We start from the raw sequence: 10,358 nt of genomic DNA, 5'->3' as shown, positions 1-10,358 counted from the left end.
GATGCTCTTTAGCTGTATAGTATATTGACCCCTCGGCCTCTATTCTGACACCTTGGAACCACGTCATTGTTGGGGTCTAAATATGTGTATACTTATGTATGTAACAAATGGAACCATGGGTTCACATTTTGTTGGGTTCACATTTTGTTGTGTTCACATTTTGATGTCCTGGTGTCCATGTTTTGGGTGTCCTTTATCTGGGGTTGGTGCTACCATTTACTGTATGAGCTCATTGGGTAATTAGCAAAAAAGAAAAACAGCTCTACTGACTATAATCAGTAGGAGTGCATTGAATCTTGTTGGACAAGGCAGCGGTCCTTGTCCATGCGACTGACTTTGCGATGCCCTCCTGGGAGTCAGCAACAGGGCAAGAATCACCTCCAAGATTTCAAGATCTCACAAAAATTTCAGTGTTGTTTTACGCATTCCTGCTATAGTGTGTTATTAATCAACAGTTAGTTCCTATATACTTCATTTCAAAAAAAACTTTTTTCAAGACTGAAGTTAAAGAGTGTGATGTCACTATAGTGTACTCATCACACACAGCCCATGATGACCATATGGTCAATCTACAGTGTACAGTTGAGTCATCCACTAAATGCTGTTGATTATTTACATGTGGTCATGGTGGTTAGGTGGAAGCCATATTGTTAACAATGACAAAGGGAATATATCTCATGGTGATGTCATGAGAAGCCATCCAGCAACATCTGATGATTACCATTCTATGTGGTGACTAACTGATTGTGGGAGACTGGCTTGTACAATGGCTGGAGTTTCTTCATTGCATTGTGTACTAGCATTAGCACTACTGCTGCTGCAGTGTGTTGAGTGTCAGTTTTGGTTAGGAAGTCCTTGTGCAAGTGGTAAGCAGATAACCACCGCATTAGTAAGTTAGAATATTTGCTGTGCTGTGTACTGTAGCTCAATATGATGGCACAGATATAGGCAGGCCAATGATAGTAGATAACTCTACTGGTGTACCACAGTATAAGTATATAGAGGTTGAAGGTTATAACACACCATCACTGTCAAAGAGAGGTGCTACTGCTAACTGGCGGGGCTTGTGGCCGGGTGGTATTGTCTACTATCAATTGCAAAGCAGCTTATCAGGTTACCTGTTTGTTTGGTACAGCAGCATTGTTGTGTTACAAGTTATTGTATAGATGTACAGAGGGAGAATATTTATGATGCTATGAGACATTGGGAGGCTGAAACTTGCATACGGTTTCATCCAGGCATCACTAGATCAGGAGGTGTCTCGTTTTACAATGGACCTTCGTAAGTTTGAGAATGCAATTGCAAATATAAAACATCATTGCTTGTACATAGGTGCTGTTCGTATGTGGGAAGACTTTTAGGATTTATTGAACCAGTGTCCATTGGTACCAATTGCAAGTTCCCACAGATAGTTCATGAAATTGGACATGTTATTGGCTTCTGGCATGAGCACAGCCGCCCTGACAGGGACGATTACGTCAACATTAATATTAACAATGTCCGTGAAGGATTTGTCCAAAATTTTAACAAAGAGTCTACACGCATCAACTCACTAGGAGTGCCTTATGACTTCAACAGTATAATGCACTACAGTGACAATGCCTTTGCAAGAACTTCCAATACAAAAACGATAACTTCAAAAGAGCCTGGTATTCCTATTGGCCAGTCAACAGGGCTTAGTCCTTTGGACATACTGCAGACACAACTTCTGTATGAAAACCGTTGTAGTAAGTTAGTCATGTGATGGAGGATATAGTCATTAAAAATGTCTTATTAGGATTACGTGTGTCATCTGAAAGTCGACTTCCACCCAAGACAGTTACCACACCTCCTCCAATAGTTCTGCCACCTGGTGGTATGCATTTGATGGGAAGGAGTGGTCATTTCTCTGCCCCTGATTACCCTCATCCTTACCAGAGCAACAATTGTACTATTTGGATCATTGAAGTCCCGTCAGGATACATTATCTACATTCAAGTATTTAATGTCTATATTGAGTATGTGTATACACATTGCTCATCATGACATGCACATACACATACTTGTGTGCGCACTCACACACGCACATGTACGCACTCACACACGCACATGTACGCACTCACACATGCATGCATGCATGCACGCATACACACACATGTGCACACACATGTGCACACACATGTGCACACACACACACACACACACACACACACACACACACACACACACACACACACACACACACACACACACACACACACACACACACACACATGTGCACACACACACACATGTGCACACACACACACACACATGTGCACACACACACACACAACATGACACTACATACAATAATTTACATAATATGTGGAGACATACATCAAAAATATGTACACTACTGCAGGCCATCATGTAGTGACAGCTATTTAGCATTGTACAGTGGATCAGCAGAAGATCAAAATAATCTATTAGACAAATTGTGTAATACTTCAACTCGGCTCTCATTCAGGACATTGCACAACTATGGCTACATCAAGTTTCAGACTGGATCTGCTATCAACACTAATAACTATACGGGATTCTCAGCAATAACTTACCAAGCAATAGGTATGTTAACCAAGTTGATATCTCCTTAAGTATTGTGTATGTCAATTTAGATATTAACGAGTGTCGTAGTTCTCCTTGTGATCATGAGTGTACCAACCTGGAGGGCTCTTACAAGTGTACATGTAGAAATGGCTTTTACTTGGACAGGAATAACAGAACATGTTTAGGTGATTAGTACCGTAGTCTCTACTAATAGTATCATATATGTGTCATCTTGTTCAGATGATAATGAGTGTGGTGTTAACAATGGAGGCTGTTCACACAAATGTGTCAACATGGCTGGTAGTTATCGATGTGAGTGTCCCAACAGATATACCCTTCTACCTGACAAGAAGAACTGTATAAAAGGAAGTAAGTGTGTCCAAAAAACACTGAAAGAAAATGTATTAGGCAGTGTATAGAATACAAATTCTCAGAATCCGCCATGGAATGTTTATGTTTCATATCATATTCATGTGAGAGGTATGTGGGACTGTAGACTTAGCTATGTAAAGTGAAGATCAATAAGATTCATTACTAGAGTTTAGTGAGAAAAGCTGCTTTGACCTCACTGATTACTGTGGCATACTTACGTTTTTTGATGTGGTTGTGGCAGCAGACCCTCAGGGACCACATCTGTCTGTTTTGATTGCTGCACTTACTGTATGTTGTACAGCTACAGCAGAAGCTGATAAGTACCACCATAGATAATGTATGTTACATGGATTGGAAACTCCCGTATTATTTACATAGTGACGTCATGGGCTATCCTTGTTTCGCTGCACGTAAACTTTACGGCCTCGACAGGAGGAAGATTTCGCTGTACCTGTAACCAGCAAATTAGTGTTTGTTGTTTACAGCTGGGTTAGTTACCACCTACACTAATTGGAGGCTGGACTGGGTAGGGACGCTGGAGAGCAGTATACAATAGCGTAAGAAAATTCAGGTTCAAAGGTGAAATATGGGGTTTCAAAACGGTTGTGCAAATTTCCTGAAGAAACAGAAAGTGTAGCATTGTTTCTTTGCTGCTGTTTACACCACTTGTAGCAGGCAGAGTGTAATAGGCTAGCTAGATATTCACTGCTTCGCAGTATATTTCCACTACTTCGATAAAACTTCAGAAAACAGGCACTACTTTGTGCTATTGTTTAGCTCAAGCTGAGCAGTACTGTAGCTTAAAATTTATTTCAATGTATCATACATTTCTTTGGTTGTGTAAATGTGGTGACGAGAAGTTGGCAAATAGTACTGCTGTTGAATTATTAGCTAGTGCGTACCTGCCATTGTCACCTGTCGCAAACAATATTTCTCCCAGTACCCACAGACACGCTGTGTTCTTGTTCAGTACACAACGCAACACAATAAATAATGTAAAAGGAATGTCCACGCCTACGAACTGGCCTTCAAACAAGCCAGAGAAAGCCAAACAGCCACTCAACAAGTTTCCCAATGTATTGGCGCACCGTAACTAGGATAGGAAAATAATTTAACTGGCGTTTCCAATCCAGTAGGAACGCATACATTATCTATGGTACCACAAGACAAATTTTGGTGCTTATAAGCTCACAGCACTTTATAGCTTCTGGCATTTAAATGTTTTACAGACTATACTCACACTATTCTCTTTGTAGTGCTGCCATGTTCCCTCAATAATGGTGGATGTAACCAAAGGTGCACTGATACAGTGTCTGGTCCAGAGTGTTCATGTTACAGTGACGGTTATGTGTTATTGAGTAACATGAAGACTTGTGCTGGTCAGTACTCCAGTATATCAAGTATCAGAGAGAGTAATTATGTACATCACTGTAGACATCAACGAGTGTAATTTTTTCAGAGGGATATGTGGTAGTCAAGCAAGATGTATCAACCAGCGTGGGTCCTATACTTGTCTGTGTCATAGTGGCTACCAGAGAAACAATGGAACTTGTGAAGGTATTGGAAAGTACAATGGTAGCTGTTTACTATAACTACGTAGATATTGACGAGTGCTCTGATCCAATGGTGTGTGGTCCAGTTGCACAATGTGTCAACCAAGTGGGGACATACAGGTGTGAGTGTAATAGTGGCTATGAGAAGATAAGAAATGGGAACTGTGAAGGTGTGTATAACTTACTTGTAAAGAGTTATAACACAAAGAATGGTGTCTGTTTGGGAAGTTATCTGGTTTGCTGTTGTTGTGGTTTTTTGCAGATATTGATGAGTGCACTACCAACAAGTCTCTGTGTACTGATTTTGGTAAGAAATGTGTCAATCTTCCAGGAACATTTAGCTGTGAGTGTAAGGATGGCTACCAGTTGCTGCAGAATGGAGACTGTTTAGGTAAGTACATGTATGTTATGTGTAGATATTTACGTGAAAACTAGTTTGAGAGGGATGAGTGGATAATTACAACACCCACAAACAAATATTATACATACAGTACTTACATTGCATAGTAATTACTTCACTGGCATACTGAAGCACACATGCCATGTTATTGTTTGGCTAGAATTTTTATAAAAATGAAAAGATGGCTTGGTAGCATTAAAAAATAATAGTGTTAACATATTTTTAATTAGGACTGAAACGATCATGGTTTTTTAGTATTCGAGTACTCTCTAGAGTTAATGATCAAGTACTCATGAATACTAGCTATTTGTAGTCATACCCATTTGACATGTTTTGTACCAAAACAGTTTACAGCTTTTCAAGTAACAACAATACTATTAAAGTACTGATGTTAGTGTCCCTGACAAAAAAAAAAATGCTAATCAAAACTCTACAGCCTTCATTGTGTCACTCCCTGATGACAAATATATCATGTGAGCTGAGCCATGTAATCTTAATGAGTACTTGAGTACTAATTTTACTAGCTGACTACCAAATCCTTAACAAGTACTCTCCGATTATTAGCATTTGTTTCAGCCCTTTAATGGTGCAATAAACCCTGACATTACACAAAGTACATGTTTAAATACGTACGTTTTATGTACTCATAGATATTGATAGGTGTCAGACAGTGAGCCACAACTGCTCCCACTCATGTACTAATCTACCTGGATTTTATGTGTGTGATTGTGATGATGGTTTTCAACTGAGTGATGATAATACAACCTGTGAAGGTGAAGTATTTAGTAGTATCTAAGTTGATCAGAATTACATTCTTAATCACAGAATTAGGAATGTTTAAGATGCACATTTCATAGTGTATGTCGGCCATCTGAATTTTGCATTTGATTCCATAGTCCCTACGTACGCTATGAAATATGCCTCTTAAAATTCAAAAAAAAAACCATAGAAGATCCAAACTTCAGTGATTTTCTTTATACAGGTGTACACATTTATGTACTATAGATGTTTGGATAACTCTCCCCATACAAACTATTGATGTTCAAAATGGATCACCTGTCTTTCTCTTAAACGAGGTTTACCACCATAATGACAAAAACACAAGTCACAGTTGTGGCTTTCACCATGTCCCGAACACCTGATAACACATAGTTACTGTATGCACAAAAGATATTGAACAGATGAGGGTTAGGTTTAGGATCACCCGTTTTTTGCATGGATATTAAATTACAGTGAAACCTCACTTAGTGGCCACCTCAGTAATGAGGCCACCTCATTGTAGTGGCCAGGTCCAGCAAGTCCAAACGTATTTTCCATTATATTACATTTATTTAATTTTCGTTAATAGGGCCACCTCACTATTAAGGCCAGTGGCCACATACCACAGGACCAAACTGGTAAAACTAATACAATGTTCCCTCAGGAAAGAGATCTGCTGAGCAGACAGTCCAAGTATCACTGCAAAAGTTGCTGCTCTTAAGTGCATATATTAACTACTGAAAGCGGTACCCATTATTCTGGCAGTATACTTCATGCTTATCCAACCATTATGTCTGGAATCATTGGTACATTGTGTGTTCCTACCTTTCTCTGTGATAAACTCTACATAGTGTGTTTAGATCAATTGTACATTGCTGTTACAGCAACTACAGTAGGCAGTTGCTGGTTTGTTGAAAATCTTAATAATAAGGCCATTTTGTTTTATGGCCGCATTAATGAGGTTTTTGGTAATAGGACCACCTCAGTAATAGGGCCACTTATCATGGGTCCCATAGGTGCCTTATTAATGATTCACTGTACTAAATACAAATTTGGGAGTGCACATTTATGTGCAATCATGGAATCAGTGAAATTTATGTTCCACAAAGTTTGCATACATGTGGAGTGCTGATAGTGTGTTATATTAGAGTACTATGTGCAGACATCAACGAGTGTTCAGTTGGTATACACACATGTGATCAAGACTGCGTCAACACTAATGGTTCATATCAGTGTACATGTCAAGATGGATATGTGCTGGGAGGAGACAATTCAACATGTGAAGGTATTGTAAACTTGCATTGATATCATACTATGTGTTGTTAGATGGAGTCTCTTTTTGTGGGGGAGTAGAGTGCCTTTGATGCCAATGGGCTCTGGTAGACCGCAAGGAGTTGTACTGTATGCACAAGAATGGCTTCCAAAGATGCTTAACATATAGTATGTTCACGTTGAGCTGAATCCTGAAAAACAGCTAAAAATTAAATGTGGATTTTTTCTCAACAGAGTTAACATTTCAGCCAACCAGATGATTATTGGTAACAGCAAAGGTGTCAACAACAGACACGTACGGTTTGGCTTCATTACAAGTTCGGGAAAGGGCTGTAATGGACACTGTGTTTGTATGGCTTCCTCATAGGAAATGTATTGTGAAAAATTTGATTGGCCGTAAATATTATGTCAAATATTTGAACAAAAAGATTTTGAAATATTTTTAGCGGGTCAAGCAATACTACAAATGAGCCAAATTTCAAGACCGTGAGTAATTGCATCCATGAGTTATTAAATGTTTTTGAGGATTCAGCTCAACGTGAACATACTGTAGTTCTGGCCAGCCTCAGGTGATTGATCCTGAAGCAGTAAACTGGCAGCTGGATCTGGAATTACAATTGAAAAATCACAAATAGGAACTAATAAAAGTATACCTGGACTCCAAAAGTCTAGACAAAGTTGAGGAATTGACTGATAGTCATTTTAGCTTTCTTGGTGCCTCAAATTTCATAGGCATAGATACTGTAGTACACCACTGCCTTTGTGTGGTTTATTTAGTGGTGACTTTAATTTGATTGTACATAGATAAATGTATATTTCCCATATGCCAAAGTTCTACAACAGTACGTAGTTTCTATTGAAGGGAGGCATCATGCTGGTAAATTTGATTTCTTTCTCTGTGTGTCACATGCATGATGTGTGTGCCTGTGCATTTGCAGTATGTATGCATGATGATTGTCTCATTATTACTGTGATCACATATTAACATTATAGACATTGATGAATGTCTTGTTGACAATGGAGGATGTGACCACATCTGTTTGAACTCTGGTGGATCATACAAGTGCTCCTGTAACACATTCTATGTGTTAGCATCTGATGGTACAACATGTAACTTTGAAAGCTGCACCAGTTATACCACTACACATGAGCCCAGTGGATCTATTGGTACTAATGGTTACCCCAACACCTCATATACTCCTAATTCTAACTGCACATGGATCATTGACCTTCCAGTTAGATACCAGAGGATTGAGTTGACATTTGTTGGTCTATCTCTAGAGGATTCAGTTGATTGTGTCAAGGACCAAGTGACCATACTGAATGGCATAAATGCTGTCTCACTACCACTGGGTACTTATTGTGGTTCTCAGTTACCAGCCACTGTACACAGCTCAACTGAAGCTGTGATGGTCAAGTTTAGTTCAGATGCTGCCATTAACGGAGAAGGGTTCAAGCTGAATTACAGAGGATTAGAGGAACGAGTAGAAGGTGAGAATAAACCTTAATTAATTAATAGTTGTTATATTTTCACAATAGGATCTTTTGGGTGTAACATAACTATTAGAAAGGAGGGGACATTTAGTCCTGCTACTTTTCCTTCAATATACACTGATAAAATGGTCTGTGAATATCGGATCATTGTTCCAAGGAGACGAAAAGTGAAACTAACCTTTCTATATATGGATTTTCACAATTCAGACTGCAGTTCTGATAGTGTCACAGTATATAAAGGAAAGAGAACTACACCCAGAAACCGGTTGACACGATTCTGTAATGGCAGTCAGGGTGATATAGTGACTACTACAAGGTCGCGAATGACAGTAATATTTGCTGGAAACACACCAAACAAGTATCGAGGATTTCATGCTTCAGTGGAATTCTTGTAATGAACCATTTTTCTCAACCACTCACTTATATACCCTGTGATGTTACACTTGAATAAATATTGCTAACAAACACTATGCACTGTTAACTAGTAGGATAATACGGCAACATAGAATAGTAGAATTTAGTCCGGTAGATTTAAGGTTGGACCCAGAAAAAATTCGAAGAAAGCTGATTTTGGCATCATTAGAAAGCAATTTTTTCATAGAATAACATATCCAAAATCCTCTAAAATCCACCTTGGGGAAAAATTTTTATGGCCAATTTTTAGTATTGAGGCATATGTGACTGGATTCAGGAAAGTGGATCTTCCGCACATATCCAATTTACCAACTTTGACAACTCATAACTTCAGATTGGAAAATGGTATTGACTTGAAATTTGATCAGTAGTGAGCACCAGCATCACTTATTAGTAGCAGAAAGTTTCAGGTTGATATTCACCTTGTACACTAAGTTGTGGTTTCTTTATTAAATGCATTTGGTAGACCTATTTTTGCAAATCTGGTCATTTGTGGCTAACAAAAATGCATATCCTTAAAATATTTTCTCATAAGAAATTCATTGCAATCAATATTAGCTGTATGAAATAAGAATAAGACTGGTTATAGAAATAAAAAAGGTGCCTATCATGTAAGTTCTGAACAAATATATTTGTCACGATTATTGTAAACAGTTTCCTCAGCACTTCTGCAACTCGCTCCCCTGCAACTGCCACATGCTGCAACATACTTTAATTCATGATTACATTGAGAGCATAATGTTGGATTTGCAGTAGAAAGCTTGTATTTATATTGTACAAATTTAAGTTAAGACATCTGGTGCTAGTCCCATGTCTGTTATCATCAGTTGCATACAGCCTCGATCCTTCTAGTTTCCAGCTCCATTATGGTAATGGATCAAGTTAGTCATTAAGTTCCTTCTAATGAATAACTTGTAGAGATACAAGTTGTGAAAGTGTGTTGTTCTTGCAATCATTTTCTTCTTGATTAGGCCAACGTTACCCTGTTCAAATGTTGCAGATGTTGTATCACAGCCACTCCATGCAAGCATGCAAAAAGAGAAGATGTAATTATGACGTTACAATAGGACCTATGTGCCCAATAATGTCATCAATTTTCCAATACTCAAATGTTTCCCAACCTCTGAAAGAAAATATATACTTGCTATGCTCTGGTGCACCATGCATGAGGACAAGAACATCAGTGTCATCAGCTACAACACAATTTACTTCCTTCAATTGCAAATTGAAGTGCACATTGAACAATCAGTGTGTCAGCATCCAAATTACTCTGGTGCACAACCTGGCCATCATCTCTCAGATATTGGACAATCAATTGATGTTTGCTCTTTTCATTTGCAAGAAAACTTCCTGACTTTTGTATGCTTTCATAGATTCACTTGACTGGATATCTGCACCTGCACATACCATAACATACCTGGGGATGCTGACAGCCCTACACACTGATTGCACACATGGAGATTCTGACATACTGATGGTCCAATGTGCACTTCAATTTTGTAATTGAAGGAAGTAGAGTGAATGTT

The 10,358-nt window shown here is 38.7% G+C and overlaps 1 protein-coding gene across 1 annotated transcript; it reads left to right on the top strand.

Moving 5' to 3' along the window:
* The first annotated feature begins 690 nt into the window (after positions 1 to 690).
* LOC136250439 (zinc metalloproteinase nas-39-like) lies at positions 691 to 8,899 on the top strand. Its single transcript, XM_066042643.1, has 16 exons — positions 691 to 866; positions 925 to 1,113; positions 1,167 to 1,281; positions 1,333 to 1,727; positions 1,778 to 1,997; positions 2,384 to 2,586; positions 2,637 to 2,753; positions 2,809 to 2,937; positions 4,197 to 4,319; positions 4,375 to 4,497; positions 4,541 to 4,663; positions 4,756 to 4,884; positions 5,544 to 5,666; positions 6,815 to 6,937; positions 7,918 to 8,415; positions 8,464 to 8,899. Exons 1-16 carry the CDS (start codon positions 767 to 769, stop codon positions 8,811 to 8,813), a joined length of 3,060 nt encoding a protein of 1,019 aa, XP_065898715.1. The 5' UTR covers positions 691 to 766; the 3' UTR covers positions 8,814 to 8,899.
* The last annotated feature ends 1,459 nt before the right edge of the window (positions 8,900 to 10,358 follow it).

Source organism: Dysidea avara, chromosome 3 (assembly GCF_963678975.1).
Source record: "Dysidea avara chromosome 3, odDysAvar1.4, whole genome shotgun sequence".
NCBI classification, from domain to species: Eukaryota; Metazoa; Porifera; class Demospongiae; order Dictyoceratida; family Dysideidae; genus Dysidea; species Dysidea avara.
This window is presented reverse-complemented; position numbering and strand designations above follow the sequence as displayed.